This window comes from Idiotropiscis lumnitzeri, chromosome 4, assembly GCF_059441095.1.
Source record: "Idiotropiscis lumnitzeri isolate Australia: NSW breed Sydney's pygmy pipehorse chromosome 4, RoL_Ilum_1.0, whole genome shotgun sequence".
NCBI lineage: Eukaryota > Metazoa > Chordata > Actinopteri > Syngnathiformes > Syngnathidae > Idiotropiscis > Idiotropiscis lumnitzeri.
Genome location: NC_142394.1, coordinates 21,822,577 through 21,849,625, shown reverse-complemented (window position 1 = coordinate 21,849,625; position 27,049 = coordinate 21,822,577). Strand labels below are relative to the sequence as shown.

At 41.0% G+C, this 27,049-nt stretch overlaps 1 protein-coding gene across 5 annotated transcripts in view; it reads right to left on the bottom strand.

Moving 5' to 3' along the window:
- Positions 1-64: 64 nt before the first annotated feature.
- The window catches only part of slit3 (slit homolog 3 (Drosophila)), a 236,782-nt gene continuing 209,797 nt past the window's right edge, over positions 65-27,049 (bottom strand). For all 5 annotated transcript variants that reach the window (XM_088294962.1, XM_088294963.1, XM_088294965.1 and 2 more), the window contains 10 exons: positions 22,224-22,363; positions 19,896-19,989; positions 19,193-19,330; positions 17,806-18,046; positions 15,229-15,359; positions 5,848-6,002; positions 5,474-5,625; positions 5,119-5,276; positions 4,370-4,575; positions 65-3,872 (listed from right to left, as the gene is read on the bottom strand). In XM_088294962.1, coding sequence (XP_088151088.1) covers positions 3,619-3,872; positions 4,370-4,575; positions 5,119-5,276; positions 5,474-5,625; positions 5,848-6,002; positions 15,229-15,359; positions 17,806-18,046; positions 19,193-19,330; positions 19,896-19,989; positions 22,224-22,363 — 1,669 coding nt within the window. In that variant the 3' untranslated portion in view covers positions 65-3,618. The remainder of the gene's footprint in view (positions 3,873-4,369; positions 4,576-5,118; positions 5,277-5,473; positions 5,626-5,847; positions 6,003-15,228; positions 15,360-17,805; positions 18,047-19,192; positions 19,331-19,895; positions 19,990-22,223; positions 22,364-27,049) is intronic.

Below are 27,049 nucleotides of genomic sequence, written 5' to 3'. Positions count from 1 at the left end.
AGGAAACAAAATGTTGGTGGTAACGCATTCAGGGACCAAAAGAAAGTCAGACAGAAACATTCAATATAGTCTGAATGGTAGTTTAATTTTTAACATTCAACATCTGCATCATCAATCACTTTTGTGTTTTCAACCTGGAGAACATTGAAGTGTTTGGATTGAAATGATTTTGTCTTCCGTCTTCACATTGATGAGCTAATAAGCGTTCAAGGCGGGGAGAAGGGGGCGAGGGTACAGGAAGAGTGAGGGGTTCGGGGCAAAAAAAATGACTAGCTTGAATTGTCACACAAAGAGGTGCGCCGTGACGTGGAGAAAAAAAGAAAAAACGGTAATACGGCAAGTTAAAAGCTGATGGACACTTTTGGAAATGTGTAAACAGAACACGTTAGAATACAGTAGTGTTTAGGGTTGCAAAATTCGGTGATATTTCAAAATTGGAACACTTCCACATTGTGCTTCTGCGCTATGGCCACCGGTTGGCAGTGTACAACAGACACCCAAGTAGAATCATTTCAGAACATACTAGTAAGCTGCAAGAAGTAATTTGAGTCCATTTACGCAGGGGATGAAGAATATATGACTGTCGAGAATTTTTATATTGTCTTCATGTGCTGTTATACGGTTTTTGTTGCGTGGCTGTGTGGTTGCATCAACTCGTCTATGGCGTTTTGCATTTTGGCATAATGTTAGCATTAAGCTAGCAGCGACTGCTAAGCCAAAGTTGGGTGGTTTTAAATCCAGGTAATTTTGATTCATGAGTAATATTAAACTTATTTCAAAGAAAGAATTGATTGGTCAAAAAATATTTAGTTGTATTTGTTGTAATGGAAATGGACTGAAGATGTTCCATTTCTTTGCAAGCGCTTTTAATAGTCATGTATGAGGTGTTTGTGAATTCATCACATATGAAGAACAACAGGAAGCGGCTTTATCGGTGATGTTGCAGTTTCCTTTTGTGCACTGTGTCGCTGTCGCTGCATGACAAGGAGTGAGTTTTTTTTTTCGTTTTCAATTTGTGTTGTTTAGTTAATGAATCACGTTGGGAGAACACATTTTCCCCCAGAGACATCTTTGAAAATCAAGGCACTACTTCTGACTTTCTTGAACCCGATTGGTGCATCCATCCAATATGGGGTCGCAGCAGCATTATTTTTTTTTAATCTTTTTTTTATGTTCAAAGGTGCATCCAGCAAACGTTGGGACAATGGTGGCATTTTAAAGCAGCATTCGTAGCAACTGAGCTTAAAGTAACTAAGCATTAAAAGCATCATTAACATTTGGTGCACTGGCTCAGGAGAAGAGGATCTCTGTCGTTGCCATGGTGACCCCAGATCACCTTTTTTTTTTTTTTTTAATGTAGTCTGTAATATGCTCGGTGGACCAGCCTGGTAAGCTTTAAATGTTGACGTTAGCACCGGTGCTAACGTTCCTGTCCTGTTTGTAGACTAGACATGATCAGCGTTGTTTAATGTTGTTCTGTTGTATTTACTATCTCAAAAGTAAATAAAACAGAATCGAGTTTTGTTTTTTTCAGTAGGTGTAAAAAAAAGTCAAATCAAGGCGAAATATGCTTTTGGTTATTTTTTTCTTATTGAGCAGTTTGTGTGATAGAACATATCCCTTATTTCAGTTTTTTTTCTTTAAAAATCTTAAGGTATTGTAAATTGTTATTGAAGATGTATTCCTGATTATGAGTATATTTAGCTTCAAATACAAAACGACAATTCTCTAGGTGTAGGTTGTATAAAGACATGAGTTTTATGACATCTGATCTTCTTTAAACTACCTCCTCTGTTTACTTGTAATCTTACCAAGTAAGTACTGCAGTCCGAATTCTATTTTTTAAGCACACTTCCAAACCATCAACTAATTATTCAGGCAACGTCCAATGAAACCATGAGCCCTACAAAATCAATTACTCAACTCAAAATTTGCTGGGTCACACATAATTGGGACACACACGTACTGACAATTGGACACAAGTTCAGCAATTATGGGATGTCGCTTAAAAATTATCCTGCGCTGATTAGTCTGTTAATAAAACTGATTGGGGGCCGAAAAATTTAAATATGTTTAATAATCAGATATCACTAATACAAGGTAAGTAAAAAGTAAGCCTTGCATTTTCTATTTCAACTTTGTCTTTTCCAGTACCCTGGATGCTCTATAGCGCCATGTTGCTACTCACAGGTCAGTCTTGGTACTACAATTAAGGTCTTGGAGAGTAGAAACTGTGTGTAGTTATGTGTGCTGTCAATTTGATCGTTTTAAATTGTTTTTGAAACAGTTGTAAACATTCAGATTGACTACTTTATTAATTAATATTATTAATCTGCAGCTTTTGCGCCAACTGAAACATTATTTCCAGTGAGGCGCAAAGAAATCTGGCCAGTGGATTAGAGCCATTAATCAAGTTGGTGTCATGGGTCAAATGTTTCATTATACAACTTGGACATTTTAACTAAAAGATTATAAAAATACAGTTTCGATCTGTGTTCAGATTAGTCTTAGGTTGAACATTACTGCACACAAACTTGTTCACATTTTAAATGAAAATATAATGTATTAAAAATATACATGGATATTTTTTTTTTATCGTCATGTGTGAGGTATCTCACATTTTAAAAATATCCACTTGGGAAGAACGTTAAAAATGGTCATGTGTGTATCTGGCTGATGAGGTGGCACGGCACAGTAACCCTGAATTGTATGGCTTTGGTTTCAGCCAATCAGAGGCCTGAAAGAAGTCACCTACAAAAAGGGGAGTCACTACGAGCAAAGGTTCATAAAGACAAAGGATGGTGAAGTGATTTTGACGGGTTTTTTTTTTTTCAGTCTTTTGGGTATTTGGGGAGATTTTAATCCACTGAGGTTTTATCTGCGTTTCGGTTTCCCACTCCTGCCCTATAGTTTGGTGTACAAATAGTGGAAGTATAGAGGAACATTGCTGAAAAAATACATCTCTGTGGAAAAGTCTCTCAAAGGTGAAGATGATGTCCGTGCTTTTGTTTTTCTAGCGAGGCACATACGGTTCCCTTGTGAGGGCGAAAAGGAGTTGAGTGAACTTTCATTCGCCACAACATGAAGTGATCATGCAAATACACTAAATACACAATTAATTGGATTAGGGTATAAATTCTATATAGATTTATACATACATACATATAATTTCTTATACTTTTTTTTAAGGAATGTTAATCTATTTTGTGGTGTAGCTTTTTGTTCTTACAAGGTACAAAATAATATCCTATGTAACACGTTGTATAATCAACACATTTAAAAAAAAAAGAAAAACAACAAAAAAAACCCAACTCATCAGTCCTTATCGTCTTTTAGAAGAAGAAAATTCATAATAAAAATAAGTTCTATGCATTTTTTCCTCCTCACTTGTATCTTACAATATATTTCTCTCTGCAGCGCTCGCACACACATGCACTCTCTCAAATACACACACACCCACACACACACGCGCACACACACACACACGTGTCCCCATTGTGGTTTCTCCTGCAGCAAACTGGCGGCCGTCGAACGGGATGTGTAAACAAAACGCAAATTGTGTTAATGGCGGTGCCAAATTCACAAGACGGGTGCGGGGTTTGGCGGGCGGGTGCGCCGTTACAACGGGCACCTGGCGCAGCCGCACTCCAGAGCCGTCTCCATCTCCTCCGAGTACGAGGTGCCGTCGGTGCAGCGGAACACCACCTTCCTCCGGCGGGTCTTGCTCACGCCGCAGCAGACGCCGGCGGGCGCCGCCGTCTGGCACGATCGGGGGCAGTCCATGCGTGGGATCTTGCTGGTGGACGTGCACGTCCGCATGGCTTGGTGGCGCTTGAGCTGCTCTCGCACCATCTCGCCTTGACACGTCAATTCTGGGGACACATGACGGGACAAGGTCGTCAAAACTATTCATGCAGTGCGCTTGTTCTATCAGGCTGTACGTGATCCCGGTTGACTTTTTCTGTGAGCAAAATTACAATTTCTCTCTGAATGGTTTGAGTGTTGAATACATGAATGAAATGCCAACTGAATAGAAAACCAGTAGGGCTCTGTTATTACAACAGTGGGGTCTGCCAACTTAGGTCAATTAGAGGAGTGCTGGTTTTAAAGCAAACATGGTGAAGCGGCATTTAACTGTTATGCTGTACACAAATGGAAAAAGTTGCCAACACAAGTGATGTTCACCGCAAGTGTAAAGTGTAGTTGCCTTTTGTGTAAAATGTGCCATATGAATAAAATTGCCTTGCCTTAAAATAATGTCTTTTGGAACGATACAAATTAAAACGGTTATTTCCTGATTCATTGACAAAATTGATAAAACAATGGACAGATTAATCAATCAAACCACTTAGCATGCATTGAGACTTACCGGTTTCACACGTGGGTCCGGCGTAGCCAGGCAGACAGTTGCAGACGGGTTCCCCGCTCTCCGACACGCTGCACTCGCCATGCCCGCAGTGCTGCCCCCTGCAGGCCGAGGGCTCCTGCTGCCGCTCGCAGAACTGGCCCTGGTAGCCCTCGCTGCACTTGCAGCTATAGGACACCCCCTTGGGTACACATAAGCCGTGAACACACCTAGGGGGGGGGAGAATTGAAAAAAGTGGGAGGGGACATTAAAAGACTAATGACTACCCACTTGGGGATGACTGTGTAATTACAATCGTCTGCTTGATTTCCCCCTACTTGTCCTTAATTACAAGTACAAAGGTAAAAAAAAGATGTCAATGGATGCTTGTATCAATGTGGTGAGGATGATGAGTCATAAACAGCAGAATGTCGCCTGTACCCCCCAAAAAATGTCCGCAAGCATCTAGTAAACCAAAAGAACCTGGCAACGACATGTGTGGTTGACAAATTTCAAGACCCATGCTGACGCCATCAAAAGAACAGATCGTCACTCTAAAGGCAAACTCAATTTGAAAACACATCTGCAGCACGGTTGGCCTAGTAGCGAGCGATCTGTCTCACAGTGGAGATTCTGGTTTTGAATCCCAGCTTGGGGGGGAAATATGCAAATGAAATACGGCCGCCCTACCTAAAAATTGTGATCAAATAATTTCAAGTTTTTTAAAGCGTTATTAAAATGGATGGATGGCTTGCATATTGTTTGGTGCTCACCTGCTGCCTTGACAGGAATTTGGTACCGTGGCATGTTCGCACAAAGTCCCGCTGCGTCCGGGCGGGCATTGACAGGTGACGCCCATCTCGCCGCCCTCTCTGCACGTTCCCTGCGCGCACACGCTGCATGAGTGACAGCCCACAAGGACGCCGTCGCCCTGTGGGCACGAGAAAAAGATACTGTAAGTGCTTATTTACACCAGAGAGAAACGATCCAGTTTGACTTAATTGGACTGAAAATGATCACGACAAATAATCGGTCATTGTTCATTGGTTTACGACAGTGACGTAAAGTGACGGGCACAACCATTATATCCCGCTCCACTAGACGGCAGGATCGTAATAATAATAATACCTTGCCCTCAACCCGTCTCCCTCCCGTGGCTCGGTAGCTCAGGTCCTGCACTTCCCCGTTGATTTGGACATTGTGGATGCAACCGTTGAAGAACTGAGGCAAGCGTTCCGGACCCGGTCGAAAGCCCGTGGCCAGCACCTGGTAGGGCACGCCTGGACGACGGAAGACATGGCGAGGCGAGAGAGAGAGAGAGGAAGCAAAGATTCACTCAGGAAGCTTTTTGAGGACGCAAGCATGTCCTCACCACATCCTCATAAGTGTGTTTGTGGCTCAGTGCACGTATGGCAGACGTCTCAGCTCGACTGCAAAAAGCCATGCAGATGTGGCTTTATGCAAATGGATTTCTACGTGTGTGTGTGTGTGTGTGTGTGTACCTCCGATGTAAAGCTGCGTGTTGAGGTCGACGGATGGTTGGCGCGCCAGCTTGCCCAGGCTCTTGGGGGCACCGTTGTCCACCACCAGGCTGAGCGAATGATTTTGAATCAACAGCTCCACGGTGTGGAAAAGCCCGTCATTCACAGACTCCACACTGTTACACATCCACAAAAAAGAGAGGAGGCTTCAGCATGGTTCGAATTCCGACTAATTACGAGTAAATTGTACACCAAAGACGAAGAAAAAATTTTCAGGGCAAGGGTTAACTTTTTTTTTTTTTTTTTTTGCAAATTAACCAACAATTGAAAAAAAAAGGAGCAAGAAAAGACCGATGAGGGTCAAAATCAGGCCTGGATATAAAATATAGTGAATCCAGGCAGGGATTGGTCCCAATCCCCAAATTCTCATTAATGCACATCCCAACATGTTTTTAATTGTAAAAAAACAAAACAAAAAACAAGGCGGCAACATGTGTGCGTGGCATCGAGTTGCCACAAGATGGCACCAAAGCAGCATTTTATCGGAAACCTGTTTGGCCTGTTTTGTAATATTCTAAACAGAAGAACACTATCTCGTTGTTTATTTTGACTTCCCCTCTCAGCGCTTTAATTTCTTTTTCTCAATATAGTTGCACAAGATTTAGCTCACATTATTAGTGGGAAGAAAATTGAAATGATCTTATTGGTCTTATTTTTTTTTTCATCCAACAGAAACCCAGTATTTAAAAGGGGTGTGTAGACTTTCATATCCACTCTGACTAAGCACATTTGCGGATGCTAAGCCATAAAAAGACCCCTACGGATTTGTAATGGTAAGTATAGACAACTTTTAGCCAAATTTCAAACCGCCAGGATTTTATTCTATTTTTTTGGGTCGAAGAACGCTAACAATTTTGAATGACGTACGGCATTGTAGGGAATAAAGTCGATGACCTTTTGCACCCCATCTGTGTGAAGAGTTGAGGTTCCCCCCGCTAAGTGGTTTTAGCTGGAGGGGTGACAGCCAGCCAGAGAGACAGTGGTTTGGCACAGCTGACAGGAAGACAAGGGGGCGGGGGGGCGTTGAAAGAAAATGAGGGGTGGGTGTAAACTCGACCGGAGCCTCGGTTTTACCTCGAAAAATGGGAAAAAAGGTGGACAAAAAACAATGAGTGCAGCCTCCCGGCACGCTGACGATTGCACTTTTGTTGTGTTAGCTAAGTAGCTCGGGAGCCTTGTGTCTTGTGTTTGCTTGCTTATTGCAAACATCCATCCATTATCTGCCAGAGTCGGGTTGTTGAGGCAGCAGCTTCAGCAGGGAAGCCCAAACTTCCCTTTCCCCAGACACATCTTCCAGCTCTTCCGGGGGGATCCCCAGGCGTTCCCAGGCCAGCCGGTAGACATAGTCTCGCCAGCGTGTCCTGGGTGGTCCTCAGGGCCTCCTGCCGGTGGGACATGCCCGGAACACCTCACCAGGGAGGCAGGCGTTCAGGAGGAAACCTAATCAGATGCCCGAGCCACTTCATCTGGCTCCTCTCAACGTGGTGGAACAGCGGCTCGACTGGGTCCGTGTCTAGGCTGACCGAGCTTCTCACCCTATCTCTAAGGGAGCGTTCGGACACCCTGCGGAGGAAACTCATTTCGGCCACTTGTAACCAAGATCTTGTTTTTTTTGGTCACAACTCATGACCATAGGAACGTAAATCAACCGGTAAATCGAGAGCTTCGCCTTTTGGCTCAGATCCTTCTTCACCACGACAGACCGATACAGGGTTACTGCTAACACATCATGGAAAATGCCACGAACATGCTAACAGTTAGCATTATTATTAGTGGGTTTAGAACGTTTTAGAAAGCAAACCTGCTCGCTTAATGCTGAAATAAAATGGAACAAAAAACATTCACATGATATCAGTTAGCAAAAGTTGCACTTTCAGAACCCTTTAATCAACTCATTTCAGTTCAAATTGCATTGTTCAAATAGCCGCTAGCTTCATGCTAAGCTAATATGGAAAATGCCACTGACATGCTAATTTGCGATTTTATCAACCTTCAAACAATGGATGGATATTTGCGCACCAAACAACACTGTCTAAAGAATAGCCCACCAGTTTAAGAGTAAAATCAAGAAAAACCCCATTCATGTCTAGATGTGTCCTATATATGTGTGTCCTGCGGCTGGCTGGCGACCAGTCCAAGGTGTCTCGGCTGTCAGTCAGCCACTTCTCGAATTGGTTTGGTCCGCATCCACGTTGGATTACTTTATTCGCACCCAACCGAAGAAAGGGGTGTGGAATGAAAGTGCCCATATAAAGTACATACTCGTGTCAGTGTTGGAAAAGTCAAACAAACTACAAAGTCCGGCAAAAATAGTTCTGACACAGACTGTTAAATCTTGTTTCTTTTTTTCCTCCTCCCAACACACCCATGTACACCTCACCATCTCGACCCGCGTCGACCGCAATACAAACACACGTTTAAACCCATTTTCCCCAATTTATGCTCATATATAAAACGCAGATAATTGGTTCAAGGTGTTACTTGGATTATGGAGACATTCATGCGTTACATCAACAATGACAGATGACTTCCTGCTTTTGAGAAAGAAAGAGCGAAAAAGTTTGACATCAACCGAGTTGCGCATTTTGCTGGTTTGCTGAGAGCCAAAGCAGACGTATACGTGGTTTCCATTAGCCGCCATGTAATTTAATAAGGTTCCCATGCAGGCACAGCGATGGCCTGCAAGACCTCGCTCATCTCTTCGCCTTTTGCTCGATTTTCACTTTCCTTTTATCAATCGGAATTGATGTGCTCATCTTTCCAATGCAATTGGCTTAAAAGCATTTACCAACGTTTGTTTGTTTGTTTTCCAATTCAATTTAAGGCAGGCAAATTTGCGCTTAAGGGCCATATTTTATTTTTAAAAACAGAAACATGGGTGAGGTCACTTTTACATGAGGTAAGAATTTCCTTTTTCACATCATTTATGTACACTTATTTTAAATAAGTTTTGCCATGTTTATAGCTTATTTAGAATGAGTGTAAAATGTAAAGAGTATTTTAATAAAAAATATATTTTTTTATTAAACCTACATTTTATTAAATCCATTGTAACGTTTTCCGTTATTATAATCCATTTACTTGGAATTAATGTTTATTTTTAAGCATTACTGAACATGGTATAATTTTTTTATTGACATTAACATTTACGATAACTCTCACTTATTAATAAGTTCATTTTAATAACAATTATTTTTTAATTTCCAGTAAAATAAAATAGTTCATTTTTAATAATATTTGCATTTTATTTTCAATAAATCAATCAAACAAAACGTTTTATTTAATAGAAATGATTTTTTTTTTTTAAATAACAATGTTAACCTTTGTCTTTACAATAATTGTACTGAGAAATATTTCCAGGACTCTCGCCAATTGCTGCCTTAAAATCAAAACTCCACCGGGTGGCAGAAGAGCACAAGCCATCTTCAAACTGGACTTGAGCAATGTAAATGAAATGCTCTGAGTGTGTGCATAGATGTGGACCACATGTGTATATTTATAAGTGGGGTGAGCCCCTGTTGGCTGTGTAAGTCAATTAAAAGCAGCTCGTTAGATAATTTAGTCAAAACACACAGTAGGAAACATGCACGCTTCACAAACACACGCACACAAAAAAAATCATAAACGAATTACATGCAGCCCAGATGTAGCTACAAGTAATTGACTTTATCTCAAACAGCCTCACAAAATATATATTTGGATTAGCTCCGCTTACAAACTGTTAAATCTAATTAGGTGCCGCTGTTGTCTTTGTGGGCTGAATTTCTTGATTGTTTATGAATTAAATAGCGGGTGTTCATACAATGTGTGTGTGTGTGCGTGTGTGTGAGAGTGTTGTGTGTGCGTGTGCAGCCCAAGCTTATTACAGTGACATGGAGCAGACCTGCTAGCCAGTCCCGTATTACCGCGGCAACCTCAATTAGTGACGGCACAGCTGCATTGCTCTTTTCTTTTCGGTTCTTTCCACTCCTCTTTTCATTAAAGCAGGTTTCTTTGAAAAGTCGCACTGGTGGCCGTTCGAGGCAGCGTTCCAGGAATGAGCTGCGCTCTTGTTTTCCCGAGGCCTCCACTCAAAAGGTTTGGCCATCTGAATATTTCAATTGCCTTGGAGCGTTTTTAAAACCTATAATGTTTGAGGAATGTTCTGTCTTTGGGCCAACGTTCAGTTCAGGCGTTTTGAGCACAAATAAATCAAAATGCTCTTGTCTCATGCGTGACTTGGGACAGCTGTAACACTAACGGTGTCATTCAGAATGCAAGTCATTGTTGAATAACATTGTAATACCGATACTGAGAACCCATACTCAATAATCATGCCGTCCTAAACTCCGCCTCCTCCTCCCTTCAACCATCTGTCACTGGCTGTTGAGTAACACAGTACAGGTAGAAGCATTCTGTCTGACCTGCTCGGAAGATTAGCCTGGCATTTAGTAAAGGGCAGCGCATTAACACGCAACAAATGCGTTCTCAAACACACACACACACGCGCACGCGCACACACACACACCGCATCAAGACTTACAATAAAGCGAGTAGAAGGATTTGTACAACTTCGTGTCTTGCCTGCAATCGCTTCTTTGTTTTCATGCTTTCAATCAATGCACAATCTCTGTTCCTTGTGAGAACACGTTTTTAAAACAAATTGTAAAACATTTGAACGTGCAACAAAAAAAGAAAAATATTTAAAGCAAATCCTGTTCGTATTGTAATGTCTGTGTGTTTGATGCGCCTTTAGGAGGCGGGGCCTGATGGTGTGTTGTCAGCAAGTATGTGTGACTGTCCAGGTGTGAGCTGTGGCAGAAAGCAACTCTGTGGCTCTCCTTTCCCACATGCAAGAGCATTGGAGTAAGTAATATAGAAACCGCCAAACCAGCAAAAAAAAAAAAAAAGTTCGTTATAAATGTCATAGTTTAGTTTTATGTAGTATTGTGTAAGTTAGACTTCGTTCAGCAAAACGAAGCAATTCCTTCTGATGACGTCATCCTGCCACATTTGCCAAACTTCTCCACAGACCTAGAATGCTTTCATTTGTAAATGTCGTTCCTCGTTTTGAGTGCAAAAACCGAGCATTTGTTTACATCCATTTACAAGCGAGACGAGATGACTCACTTCAAGTTCTCTTCGTTTTTGGCAGCCAAAACCTGCAGTGGAGCCCCACGTCTCGAAAGTGCCGCTTGTTTTTTTTTTTCTTGATGCCAAAGCACTGAGCTCAGATTGCAGTGGCAGCAAAACTTGTCCCGTCCCGCGCGGCGTTGAGGTTTTGACTCGGTTCAAGCAGTCATTTTTGTTCAAATTGGGGCAGATAGGATTTGGGCTGATCAGACTCATGCAATCAAAAAAAATGGCACGCAGTAAGAAATACAGAACGGATTGCGGTGGAGTGTTGGAGCTGGGTTGCATTCGATTTTCCTCCAAACTGCTGAATAGTGAGTGATGTGAGGATATTGCCTTAACTTGAAGGACTATGAACAAAATGACACGCTTTCCCTGAATTGATGTATTATTACTCATCAATCTGATTAGTTGTACAACACTCGTTAGTTGCTTCGAAAAATAATCCGATAATCAGTCGGAATTGAAGCGATTGCCCAATGTGCCTGGAAGATTATCCATAGCAGTCACTAGTTGCTACATTGCGGGGCCGTTGTGTTTGCGTGTCCATTTCCACTCCCAATCCCCGCATCCTTTAGCATCTCTCATCAGTCTTTTGGCCGTGCAAGCTTGGCCCGTGTCACGCTAACGAGAGTGGACAAGGATAATTCTCAAATTTGGTTTGTGGTTGACTCCCCCACGCCCATCCCTCCGTCATCTCCGCACTTAATCATCTGATTTCATCACTCTCCTCAGTTGGACCACCTATTTCGCACACTTGAATCTGTAATAGACTCGGGCTTTTTTTTTTCCCATCTAATATCTCAATGACAGCTGCTCAAGAAATGCAAATGTCGTATAAACTATTCTCTCGGTGGCTATAAAGCAACTCGCAAAAGTCTTTTGTGACCACTTGCTTTGCTACCAGCAGCTCAGATGTGTCAGAAAGGGTCCAAGACCGGTATTACAAGATTCAAATCTCAATTACAAACGGCAAAAATAGTGCGGGTAATACCACGGATTCATCCTCACACCCATCTTGATGACATCCATGTGATCAAAATGGGTCAACTTGGTGACCCTCTTGAGGGTTCACAAAACAACTTTGCATTTAATAACAGCTGGAGCTGTCACAAACCGCTTTCCATATTAGACAGAAATTAGGACACAAATTAATACACAAACTCATATTCAGTAGATACCAGAAGACCAGAAGAACAGCGACAGTCTCAGCTGAAAGCCAAAGAATAAAAATGTGTCTTCAAAGAAGTTTTAAAAGTGGACAAAGAGGGGGCTTGCCTAACATTCAATGGGAGCTCATTCCACAGGGAAGGACCGGCAACAGAAAAGGCACGAACCCCCCCTGAGGTTGAGCTTAGTCCTCGGCACCTCCAAAAGCATTTGGTCCGCAGACCTGAGGCAGCGGGCAGGTACGCAGCTGAGGACGAGCTCAGAGAGGTACATTGGGGCGAGGTTATTTAAAGATTTGAAGACCAACAGAAGTCTCTTGGAGCGAATTCTAAAGTACACTGGGAGCCAGTGAAGAGAGGCCAAGATTGGGGTTATGTGATGCGTCTTTGGGGCTCCGGTTATAAGACGAGCCGCGTTTTGCAGCAGTTGTAGGCGCTTGTGGGAGGACTGGCGGACTCCAAAGCAAAGTGCATTACAGTAATCTCGCCCGGATGTAAGGAAGGCATGGAATGAAGATCAGGCTTAAGAAAGCCATGTCTGTTCTTCTCAAGCGTCACATGATCTCTGTTGGTTGTTCATCTTGGACACAATAGAGAGAAAAATTGTAGTTTTGAATTTAAAATATCTTTTGTGACACCAGTCCTATCACATCTTGTATAATAAAACAATAAATATTGTTGCAGGGCAAACAAAACTATTTCCTTCCGTAGAACGGTGTCGCTACAGGATTTTCATTTGAGTCAATGGGACAGTCTGGCTCTCAACTCGATTTAACCAAGATGTCGCCTCCTGGCATACAACATTTGTTCCCTTGCCCCCAAAAATGCATTCGATCCATTGAAGGCTACAAATTGTCTAAAGCCATGAACGCAAGTGTTGAGCGCAAATAGATGGATCATAAAAATTGCCATGTGCAGTGAAAACATTCACCGTGTTCCAATTAATGACATCTACGGGATCCCACACTTCAAACCATTCCTGTCCATCTGGTTTCCTGGTTTTCGATGAGTTTGCCAATAGACAAAAATGTTCAACTTTGTTTTAACAAAATGATTTAATGACTTTACGCTTGTTGCACAAACTCAGATGTGATGGGCTCCAACCCCCTGCTGTGGCCTTGAACAGGAGAAGCTGAAGGAAACTGGATGGACAATTTAAGCTCGGACTGCCAAGAAAAAGCACACACCAATGTCTTGGAGCAATAAATCCTCATCCCATTAATGTAAGGTGACTGCACTTTTATGTCTATAAAAATAAATGTTTAATGAAATGAGGAGCGTGTTCCACAAAGTAGGAAAATTTCGTCGTCCAGTGAAAGCAGTGTCGTGGTTTTGATAAGTGATTGATAAGACGACGCCACACACAGGTTTGAGTAGTAAAACCATCAACAATGAACGTTTTGAATGTTTTATGATGCCTTACGGCTAAAAGTGAGTGAAAAATGCGCTGGGTCAACACGGTTTGGTTTGAACCGAGCATTTTTGTTAAGGTTAAGGTACAATTGTGGTTTGTGCAAGAGAAACAAAACATTCCCGACGGCCTCCGGTGGTTTCCAAAAAAGTGTCAGATTATATAAAAGTAGGACTAGACATCTTACTTGATTTTTATTCGGTGTTTGGTTTCACATCTTTGTTTTAAATAAGGCTGCATGATTAGTAGCGTTCAAAATCAATTGTTGACGTCCCTCTGGCTAATTTTATAGTCTATGCCTGCTAATCATTGAGAATGGTGGTCTCAATTTGACAGTCTCAACTTGAATTTTGCTTTGGGAATACAACCAAAGACTGCACCGGCTCCAAATGTGCATATTTTCATCTTTTATCCATCACCTCCTCGCCCCTTGAAATTAGTTGAACTCCCCCCAAAATATTTCAGCCTGTTTTTTCATTTTCTTTTTTTGGACTGTTGATGTTCCAGTCACCTTAGTAAGTGTAGAAGTGTTTTCTTGGATTTCAGACTCCCTGACTGCAAATTACTATGAAATATCAAATTCTATGAAAATGTGAACGTATCTTTTATGCAATATCCAAAGGCTTAAGGTTGGCTAACGCACTCGAATGAGGTCTCTTGTGCGGACCGTTTGAAGTCTCACCTCCAAAGACTTTTGTTGCCTTTCACTCGGTTCCGCGACCGTCTCGTCGGGATTATGGCGGAATTTTGAAGAGTTGGTGTTTGTTTATAAAGGGAAGCGCGCCGATATGGATCTGTGAGTCTGGATGTGCGCTGGGAAGAATCAGTCTGTGGATTAGCGTGCTCGGCCGAATCAGCAGCTACTAAAAAGTCCACAAAGTCAAAGCCCAATTGGAATTGTGACCTTGAGTATATGAGTTATGACTTCTTGTTATCTTCTGTTTGCAAAATGATCAATGCTGAAAATAACAGCAGTATTTTGTCATCTTAGCCCCAAATGTCTTACAAAAAATAGTGTGAGAGCCTCTTTTTTGCAGATTTCCAACAATATTTCTCACCTAAAATACTAAATCCAATCCATGGTGCACCTAAATAAGTTAACACTTAAACAGAAATTAAGTAAATGTGAAATATTAACTGGTACCTAAATCTAAAAGTGATCCATCACTCGTGTTGCTAAGCTAGATCCATTTCTTCCAAGACATGTGCAGTTAGCTAGGTGGCTAGCTCTGCTTGGACACTGAAAATGAATCTTACCTGGATGACACAAAAGCAGCTCAGTGTTATTTAAACTTTCAAGCGAAAAAAAAACAACAAAAAAATGGCACAGCGGATGGACCCGCCACCAATCCGCCATCTGAGAGAATCTCAGCAAGCCTGCTAGCTCCTAAGCTAGCTGATAGCTAGCACCTTTTGTCACAGCATAGAAAGGATTAATTCAAGATATAGTAGGCTTTTTTTTTCACTGCTCAAACATGGAGGGATATGTACGGCCCATTTAGCATTCCAATGCGGAAATAATGGCTAGGTAGCCTCAATTTATAGTCTCTCAATTTTTTTTTAGCATTTAAACTTGGCAGGGTTGTTACAATACTTTCCTCTGTGGTATGACAACTTTAGAAGACATTACATACTGTGTCTGGGTCCTACCTGTACACTGTCGTGGGAGGATAGCTGGCCATGTCATAGATGAGTCGTATGTGACCTTGATAAAGTTCTACAGCCAGAGGGTCGAGATCCTCCTTATACAACAAAATACCGTTGTCTTTGTCGGTGGCCACCTGAGGGGGAGACACACAACAAGATTTACACATCATTCCCGGTACCTCATGCATTATTCTGTCAGCGCGGCGCACAAAATCTGCCACGTGTGACAGGACAAACCGCTCGATAATGTACGGCCACTGAGATAATTTGGGTCAATAATGGTTCAGTGTGCACAAATAGAATAAAACATTCCAAATTACACGGCTGCCTAGCAGACGAAAAAAAAAAAGCCCCGAAAACCTCCCACACGGAGATAACAAGTGTGTCTCTAATCTCTGGACATGCTCTCGAGAGAATTTTGTAGGAAACCCTTTAAGAAACTCATTGGGAGGTATACTGCATGATGTATCTTGGCCAATCAGTGAAGACTGCAAAACTAATGCAGTGGTGCCTTAAAGGTTTAGATTGCAGTGGAAAAAAAATGTTTTGGTCATCTTTGTTAAAACTGCTTCTATGCCCTGACAGCAAAATTTTATCTAATTTTTTTTTTTCCAAATTTATTATATATATATATATATATATATATATATATATATATATATATATATATATATATATATATACACACATATATACACACATATATACATACATATATACACACACACACATATATATATATATATATATATATACATATATATATACACACATATGTATATATATATATATATATATATATATATATATATATACACACATGTATATATATATATATATATATACACACATATATATATATATATATATATATATATACATATATATATATATATATATATATACACATATATATATACACATACATATATATATATATATATATATACATATATATATATATATTTTTTTTTTTTTAAATCAACCCCTCTCTGGCTCCATCCTATGCCTCTAATTCAAAGGCATGACCAAGGGATATGTCAATCATTTGCTCACACGCATCGCTTCTCCCAGTGGTTTATCGGGACACATGTAGGCTGTAGCAAACAAAATCAAGAGTTTCTTGGCCGCTTCCTTAACTCCGGTTAGAAATAAAAGTAAAAAGAAAGGAATTGGATGTATTTTTTTGTACATTCCAAAAAAAACAACATGAAACCGTTAACATTTCATTTTTGGCAATATTCTATCAGGTACAAGTCATGCTAGTAATGCATGTAGCTGCCTCGTCATCCCCCATGCACGCACGAGAGGAGAAAAAGGGGGAGTGGTTCAAGTCAGTCTACATTCAAACTTAGCTCGAATATTCAAAACTACATCCTCTCCGTTCTGGGACCACGCTTGAAAGTACAAAGATCAAAATAAAATTACTGTCAAAGCTTTGCAAGGATAATTATTCCACATGGACACGCACCACACCATGTCAAAATAAATAAAGCGCGACGGCGGTAAGCCAAGTGGATAGTCTGTAACAGCCAGTAATCGCTAGACTCCCATTGTGGACACCAACATCAATCCCCAGGCGAGGCCCTGCCCTTTAAAGCCAGACATGCTCAAAGTCACAGATACTACAGTAGAACATGATTACGAATACACCGAGAGGAGGAGGAATGGTGAGAAAACTCAAGACGTGAATAAAAAAAAAAAACAACAACTAAAATCCTTCGTCACTCTACGTTTCGGGCAAATGACGCTGCTGTGGCCATAGAGCTAACGTAGCCTAACAGGTGGCCATGTGGCTGTGGGGGGCCAAGCACTTAACACTGCAGTTTTACCATGGAACTCGGCCAAGTCCACAGCTGCTAACAAGCTGCTGGGAAGAAGACAGAGAGAGAGAGAAAAAAGATCGAGATATGAACAAAGGCTGGATGAGCACGAGAAAAAGAGAGGGAGAATGTGTTAAAAAGGGAACAAGTAGAGAGTGATTTATGAAAGGCTGTCAATGCACTTTCATTCCCCCCCCCCTTTCCTCTCACAGCGGAGGACTATTGGTGCGGATTTAACAGCTTTGGCATTGAAAAGTGAAAAGCTGCTGGCGGGAAGGTGGAAGCACACGTTCACGTTGGCGCAGGTGTTAAACATAAGTGTTCTACTTTTATGCTTTCTGTCTGTTTCGCTGCATGATTTTGCGCCTTTAAAAAGGCAGCAGGAAAATACGCCTCAATTGGGATTCGACTTTCAGAAGTCCCGAATAGTCCACGGTGGACTGTAGTGTGTGCATGGGGGTGCGTGTGTGTGAGCACAGCAGGTCTTGGATGCAGCATGTTGCAGATGTAGATTCAATTTGAGCGTTTCAAAGCTACATTTTATGTTTTGCATGTTGCACAACTTAACAGTTTTCTTGCTTGTTTCTCACGTACGACAAAAATATTCATGCGACCTGATGGAGTTTAATAATCAACCCCATTACATTTACAGAGAGTGAAATAATAAAGGCCAGTAAGGAAGTATGAATTAAATTTGAATATTTTGTAATAATTAGAATAATGTAAGCACAGTATATGCTGTTATTCTAGATTTTACCTGGAATGAGATGTGAACATTAGGACGGAGCTTTGCGCCCGGGAGCTCCACATAGGCCTCCCGCCCCAGGAAGTGGACGGTGGCCATCTTATCGCATTTGTTGCCGTAGAAGCCCGGCATGCAGCGGCAGACGGGTTCGCCGGCCACCAACAGGCACTGGGCGCCGTTTTGGCACTCGCTCTGGTCGCACGGGCTGGTCTGCAGCAAGATCATGGGCGGGGGATTCTCGCAGAACAAGCCGCTGGAAGGACAAAGACAAATGACGACAAATATTTTAAATAAGGGCGACGTTTTTTCAGTTCTTGACACTGATGATATTTTTTTTAGGCTATAAAAAACATTTGGATTTGATTTCATACTTCACCGTGAATTTACATTTGAGATTATAAAGCTATTTAAATGTTATATACAAATGTTTTGTTTAACACTTTATGTGACCACTCTCGTAACTTCAACCACAAATCATTTTCCCCCATTAAAATGAATGTAAATCCCTTCATTCAAATCAACCTCGCTCCAAACCCCCCCCAAAACATTTTTGGGGATTGTATTATTCTTCATAAAACCATAGCAATGCCATAATTGAATAGAATGTAAAGCATTAACTAGCCCGTGCATCGTGATTTATTAATTGCGGCTCCTTCTGCTGTGTACGCAAATCCAACGAAAGAGTTTCACAACTACGATGAGCGACTCAGGAAGCTGCGGTCGTATTTTTTGTTCTTTACAGAGGATAAAGAATATATGCCTGTGAGTACTGTTACTTTGGCATCTACATGTGTTGTTGCACAGTTTGTGTTCAAATATCCAATGCTTGAAGCAATCTAACACAAACACATAGATGCTCTCCTGTCTATGGCTTTTTGCATAATGTGTTAGCATTAAGCTAATTAAATGTAGCTGTTTTTTAAAAAAATTAAAAAAAGGTTAAATGGGAGGTGTCATTAAACAGCTTGAAGTCTCTTTTCCTAATTGGTCAATTCAATCCACTGCCATCATACTCAAGTCAATGTAATAACATGTGTAATAACATACCCAACTGTATAAACAAACATGATACAAGACTTGAACATGACTAATGGCAGGGTAGAAATTCACATGAAATTTGTTTTATGGAGCCAGACTGACGCGGTATTTAGGTCCCACCCACTCATACCAAACAAAAGGACGTTCCTGATGTATTTTCCATATGTTCCTCGACAAGTTTCCTCCTTTAGACATCACAGCAATTTCCCAAGCCTGCTCTTGCCTAGCTGGAAATAATATTGCTTCTGTCACATGCACACAAACGTCATTTAAAGGCGCTCAAGTCACTCCGTGGCCATGGGTCTCTCCCCCAGGTGTGTGTGTGTGTGTCATCTCTCTCTAAATAAGTTGTGGCTCTTACCTGAAGCCTTCCTTGCACACACACGTGTAGCCGTTGACGGCATCCACGCACTCGGCGCCATGTTGACACTTGTTCTCCAGGCAGTCATTGTAGTCCTGCTCGCAGAAATGGCCCACGTATCCTGGCAAACACTCACACCTGCAGAAATTTGGCCACCATCCTTACTTAGTGTGATTAGAAGCGACACAATTGTCAAAATGTCATCTCAGTTCAACCTTAAATGGACGCAGTGTAAAATGTGGGCCTGTTCAGTTCAACACAAATTGTATTCTGTTGTCTGAATGGCAACAGGTGAATACACAGATTAATTGCACCTTTTGGTGGAAGAGCGTTTCCAGATGTTTAAGGCAAAAAATTTTTTTTCCCAAAATAATGACTTAGGCCATTATCTTAAACACACTGACTGCCATTGACGGATATAGAAGCCAAAAAGCACGTTCATTTTACCTAGGCTGGCAGTGAACAAGTTAAAAGCGTGTCCAGATGTTAATACAGACCTAATAATGATCCAAATAGCATCGCAGAAACGCCTCAAGGCATTTTCTTTAATTTCAGTACTCAGTACCGACTTTGCCTCAAGGATGAGCCGATCAGTTATTTTTGAATGATCAAAGGTGCCCTCCATCCCAATTTTTTTTTTTTTTTTACAGCTTTCTGATTCACCAGCGGGATCTTTTTCCTTCCTACACCCTCCGTCGCTCACCTGTAACTGCGACCGACGTGGACGCACTTGGAATCGTGCTCACAGGGGTCAAAACCAGGAAGACAGGGATCCAGCACCTCCTCGCAAAGGTCACCTGGTGACGGCGAGAGCGAGAGATATGACCTCATCTTTTGTATAGATGGAGTAAAATATGGTATGGATAAACATTTGCAATGCCATGTGAGGGATTAAGGCCGATCCGTCTTGAGCTTTACAACATCTGTTAGCATAAAAGCAGGCCATAAATCAAAGAGGAGAGATTAATAGACGGAAAAAGGGTGGGAAAAAGGTCTAATTTATGTGCCTCTATCGCGTTCCGATGCCATTAAAACTCTCGTCTTCATTCTGTGCCTGTTTTAATCTAATCCTGACGCCCCCCTAACTCCCACCACGTCTGTCTCCACCAGTCTTTTCCCAAGACCTTCCTAGCCTCGCTGGTAAATTACACGCGGGACTCAGATGGAAACAGAAAAAAGTAATTTTATATTAACATGAATCCGAGTTTGGCTGTTTTACAGAGTTAGAACTGTGTATTAATGCCGGCATATTGACAAAATAAGAATTGTGGCGCAAAGTAACATGGAGCATAAACCGAAGGAAAATGCTCATCTTTTCATACATAATTCATATTTAGTGCTGAGATACTCTTGAGTTTTATTTTCCAATAGTCACCAAAATTCTCATACTAAGTCAACATGTAGCCACTAAATGCAAATAACGATCTCATTCTGCGAGATGAAGGATAAAACGTATATATATTATCACTTCTGATGAATCGAAGATAAAAAATATACTTCTTATAAATGTTGCGACCCACAGTCTTTGAACCGAATGTAAGAAGAAAAACTCCACCAGGATCAAAATCCACATGAAGTTCAGCCTGGATCTTCACAGTCCCAGTGGGATCTTCCTGGCTAAGTATCATGGCCCCCCCTGACCTTTTCGTAAAGCCCCCACTTTCAAGTGTCTACTTCACAAACTGCATCCTGATCTTCACGCGTTTGACATCTCTGGAGGAGCTTAACTCTCGCTGACCATGTGACCTTTTCCAACGTGGTGACATCACACTACAAGACTGACATTTGTTTTGTTGAACTTGTCTGTTTCATGTGAGATAAGGAGGATTTTTTTTTTCCAATGGAGGAAAATAAATAAAGATAATCTAAAGCAGGGTACCAGTTAGCATAGCTTAACGATAAGACAAGGATCGGAACTCCGCCATAAACGAGAATTCCTTGTAGAAAGATAATGATGGTGTTCCACAAGGCTCTTTACTCAGTCCATAGACTTTAATATAAAAATCTACATTTCAGAATTGTTTGGCAATACAGTAGTAAACTAGTGGTGCTTTACTGAAAAACTGATTAACGTTTTAACGCTGGAACTGCTCATTTCTATTTCCATTCTGTCTTATGGAAAAAATGGCTTCACAATCGACCAGCGTCACTGTAAGCGTTGCATTGAAGGTTCCACTGTAATGTAAAAGCTCCGTTGGCTGCACTGGAGAAGGCTGAGCGAGTAAGCGAACTCTTAAAGTGACAACTGATGATTGGACCACAGGCCAGCTCTGTGTGTGTGTGTGCGTGAAAAGGTGGCTGGCAGCGTGAGAGGCTTTTGCATGCCAACAAATGTAATGACACTATTTGCGGGTCTTGAATGAGGTCCAGTATCATAGGAGTGTGTGTTTGCACTTTAGAGGACAGTGTCAAGATAACAAAGAAAAACTTAATTCCTTACTCAGCAGCTGGCGTCGCTGGACTCTCCTTCCCACTTTCAGCACCTCTCTCACATCTTTCCTCCTCACTTTATCAACCCCTTTCTTGACCTCTTTTCATTCGATGACATTTTTATGTGTTCTCCTCACACATACACACACACTCTCTCCCTCTTGTGCTGCTCCGAACTTCCGTCAGGAACAGCGTGGGGGTCACTGTGCAGCGGCTGTCCATTACGGACTCACCAGCCGGCAAAAAGTGGAAATGGGCATTTTTGTGCGAGTAAGCAGTTGTGCAGGGACTCTCAGGGGGAAACAGCCCAAGTGACCTAAAAGTCACTCACTTACTTGAGACGCATTTCCACCGAGCGGCACATTTAGGTTCACTACACTGTGGAAAGGTACATCCTGACATGTTTCTTGAATGCCGTCAGCTATGTAAATAGCCTAACATAGATAAGCGACATTCATTTTTAACATCATGAATCTGAACCAGTTGTTGACAATTTGACAATCTGGCCTGTGATGACTTTGAACGTAATGAAAGAAAATTCAACGCAGTTATTGGTGTTGACAACGATTTAAGGCACAAAGAGGTTGGTGTTTCTTTTTACCTGTGTAGTTGGGCGGACAGACACAAGTGTAGTTGTTGATGCCGTCCACGCAGGTGGCATTGTTTTCGCAGTCGTTGTCTTCACAGTCGTCCGGGTTCACCTCGCAGCGTTGGCCCTCGAAGCCCGGCGGGCACACGCAGCTGCACAGCGTAATTATTAGATTAGTAGGCTAAATTGAGTCATGCTGTAGAACCGGAAATAAAAATCAGTCACTATCCTGGGGTGAAACAAAACATTGGGTCACTCCAGTAAAAAAAAATGAATAAAAAAATGGAACAAGGCAATTTGATCCAATACAAGAATTCTGATTTTACAGTTTACATTCTTAATTTTGTAACCAAAATATTAGATAATTCATAATAGAATATTATTAGCAAATTGATTTTATTTGCAATAAATGATCTTAACAAATGGCTAATGTAATCTTAATTTTAAATTTTTTCTGCTGATACTTCATATCGCTGGTGTCCTATTTTCCGCTCAGTTGTTCACGTTTCCCCCAAATTACAACTACATTCAGTATAAATGATGTATTATTTCTCATTTTGTATGTGTGTGAACGAGTAAGTCTGTGGCACAAAAAAAAATTTTGTGTTGAATAGATACCAATGACATCATCAATTCAAATTTCCTTTCTCATCTTCACCTTCATTTGACCCGCCTCACTTTTCCCCACTTGATGATTTGCAACTTGTATTCCTCCCCCTTGTATCCCACACACTTTTAATCCCCCCTGCACACATCCAACACGCGCGCGCACATTTTCTTGACCACAGCTGCACTCAGCAGCTCGCCCACCCTCTTCACTCTTCATCCTTGCATTTTGTCTCTCACACTTCATTACTTTTTTTTATTAGATGAAAAGGATTTTTACAAGCAAGGTCATCCCCAAGCGAGTGAGTGGCACTTCACAACCCACAACTCACACACACACACACCCACACACACCGATACACACTTGCACACACGCTGCCTTTCAGCGAGACACTTCCCGCGTGTTGCTGCTGTACTCGCACCTGCTCATTTTTCACCCATTTTCACTCTTTAAAGATGTTCTCTCCCACTCGCCACTTTCTCAAGAAATTTTCTTTTTCTCCAGCATCTAACGCCGCGATTACTTTTGAAACGCAAGCATGGTTTGACAGTTTAAGGTCAATGTAAGAGCAGGGCGGTGGTCTTGAATTTATTGGTTAACATTTCAACCAATATATCATTTGAAAATGAAAAAAACATTAGAGGCACATATTGGCATGAACTGTTTAATATATATATATATTTTTTTCTGATGTGCTGCACTGAGGAAAATAACGTGTATGTCAACACAGATGCTATAGACCAGGTGTGGGCAAACTACGGCCCGGGGGCCACATGTGGCCCGCCAAACGTGAAAAAAATTAAATGAATAAACTTAGTGAATGGTTTATTTTCTAAATACTCTGGTGTGTCAAACACATATTTTGTTGTAATGCTTTTGTTCATTTTCATTTAAAATTCAATATATTTTTTTTCTCCATCTGCTCCTCTGTCAAATTTTAGAACCCATTGTGGCCCACCAATTAAAAAGTTTGCCCACCCCTGCTTTAGACCAAATGTGGTACGAATACTCCCTGCTACTTGGGCTTACAGCAGTGGTAGCTCTTTAGGAACATTTTCCTATAACTAGGTGTGATTTGGAAAATGAGGCTGATGTCACTTGCACTACTATTCTTTTCATCCACTACGCAACAAGATTTAAATGTCGGCCACTATGGTGCTACTTAGAGAGATTGAACTATAACACAACAAGCAACCAGGATTCAATTATGATGTATCGTGGTGATGAAAAGGGAAACAGTATTTTGAATTAAAAAATGAATCTTTATTTTATCACTTAAATGACAGTCAACATTAAATCTTACTTAAAAACTGCCCACGCAGATTATCTTTTTAATTATTTCCTATACGAAATATTGGTTCCAAAATATGAACAAAAACGACTGAACAATAAACATGAGTCTGGATCGGTTATGAATTTCAACAGTAAGGACAATCACTCTCCTCCACGCGAAGAAAATAGGTGAAAAAAAGATTATTTACGGCACACTAAAACCGAGAGTTATCGTAGAAACGGAAGAACATCGAGAAGGCAAAAATACAACATGTATAGGACCGTAGCGAGAGGCGCACCAATCAGACCCTTGTCGACATTTTAAACGACTGTCTGCTCGCAGAGTTCCGCACCTAATTGGACTTATCGAATATCCCCAAAGGATTGTAAAACAAGTCATAATGTCAAAGAGGTCGGCCAAAGAGGACACGGACGTCTACCTGAGCTGCTATCAACATTAGGAGAGCATCTGTAAAAGGGTAAAAGGAGCCAGGATATCATTAGCGCCCGGGGCCGCTAAAGGCCACATGCATATTGAAACCTTTGAAAGGCCAAAGGGCTCTCCTCTCCGAGAAGACACTTGTCTTCTTCTTGTTGGCCACGTGTAAGCGACACAGTGGGACTATCGAGAGAAAGAGCTATAGGTGACAGCTCTCAGGATGGTGCAGTGCAGTTGTGCACAACTGCAAACGAGGCATTCATCCATCAGAGATCGGGGAACATCAACGATTCAAGGATGGCATAAAACTGATGAACAAGAAACCAACATTTTGTATACTTTTTCACAAAAATAATCTCATTCCAAGGTTTATTATTTAGATATGTTTTTCCTACATATTATTCGAAATATGACAAAAAAAAAATATTAGGCCTGTTCACGTTGTATTACACGGCCGTATGCGACCGCACTGTAGGGACAGCTAAAACATGTTTGCCATCTAGTGGTCATTAATAATACTACAACTTCAAACTATTACCAATGTTTGCTGTTTAGCAACGGCAAATTTGCATATTCAGATTTTTTTGTTGTTGTTGAAAATATCGTATGCATTATGGATTATCTCCCATTTTTTTCCATTTTACGTCTCAATGTAAGTTGTTATGCATGTTATTGGTATGTGAGAAGAAGCCAAAGTCCCCACAAATGCAAACCCCACACAGGAAGGTCAGAGCTGAGATTTGTATCGCAATCTTGAGAAGTGCGAGCAAAATGTGCTAAGCACTACTTTGTCTGTGTTCTGTTTTTGATTGTGCTTTGCTCGTCTGCCGCGTATTGTTTGTGTTCTAGAGTTTTCTTTTGCTGTTGCCGCTTGCTGTAAGTAATCATCTTGCAAGTGGCTGCCATCTGTGGAATTTTCGTAACTCATGAAACGAGCATGTAAAAATGACAATAAAAATCCTCACGAAAAAACAAATCAGTCTGCTCATGACCTATTCTATTGTCTCCAGTGCTCTTTTTTTTGAAACATCACGGTCATTTTGAGCCATTGTCGTCTCGGAATTTGGGCCTATACGAGCAAATTGGGGAAATGTTTAACTGAAACTTGTCATCCAATCAGAAAAGTAGGCCCCGTAAGTTGAAGACAAAACGAAAAGATTGACGTTGCAAAATCATTTTATTCAGTGAATAAAAAAAAAAAAGCAATCTTCAGAATTCATTTATTTCCTATTTTTGTTCTTATCACCTGTTGTGACGCTCTCCATCCATCTTAGTCCATCCACATCGCTTGACTCCTTTTACAGTTCTCGTACGATTGTGCAGGTGTACCTAATGAAGTGTCCAATGACGATCCGTTCCGAGGCAATATTGCAAAGCCATTAAGTGCACCTCCGCTGGATATATGTAGATGAATGATTGTTGGATTGCGTTACACATCCGCTAAAAACGGCAAAACCGTTGTGGCCGTGAGACGGTTATTGCAAATTTGATTTACAGGCTATCTTAAAAAAAACTCTTAACGCTTCCATTCTGCAAGTCAGGGACCATGATGCCTGCTGCCAACGAAACTCTTCGTTGGACGTTGATGCAAGCCAGGGTTGGTTTTTGTTGCGCTCACGTTACCTTCACCGGATTGAGCAGCAACAAGAGAATAAAAGCCATGACGTCAGCCGCAAGTGATAAATAATCATTTGGGAAAGGCGGCGTTGACGGATTTACGTGAAAGCGTTCGGGTGGGGGCAGACTGCCGATGACGACTGACAGAAGTCGAGGACATTTTTGAGCGGTGCTTGAGGTCAGAGAGCAGCTCTGTAGAAGCTTTGCTCATCTGGTTCCTCAGCATCCCCGACTATCTCCCGCTCACAGACAATAAAACACATCACAAGGTCAACCTTAAACTGCCATCGTGATCGATGCGCTGCTCAAAGAAGCCAAACGATAGCAGAATACATTAAATTTTAAAATATGGATTATTTTCCATTATTTTCTTAGTTAACTAGCAAATGATTAAACAAAGTGTATTTTACCTCACGGTTATTGAAGTAATATTCATTTATATTTTTCTCCCTCCTAACTTTAGCCTGTCTGCTTTAATATGCAGTGAGAAATAATCTTTTTAAGTGTTTACTTTTTTCAAGGTGAACTGAACTCACTTACATTACAAATTCTTGAAAATATTTTTTTTTCTAAATGTTTCTAATGCATCTTTCAATATACGAGTGTTTTATACATTTCTTTCACTATATTCTTTCAAGATGCAGTCTGAAATGCATAAATCAAATACAAATTATAATTCAGGGATTTAAAACGTTTAAATGGCAGTATGTTCTCAGGAATATGATTTCTGTCAAATAAAAAAAAAAATGTAAAGCGCGTTGTGAATAATCAATTGTATTAATCATTAACTGAATAACGTATGATTTCTAAATTCAGTGAGACTAAAACAAAGTCATTAAATTGCTTACTCCCTTTGCGCAAAACAGATTTAACAAATGCTTCATTTAACTCATTCACTGCCGA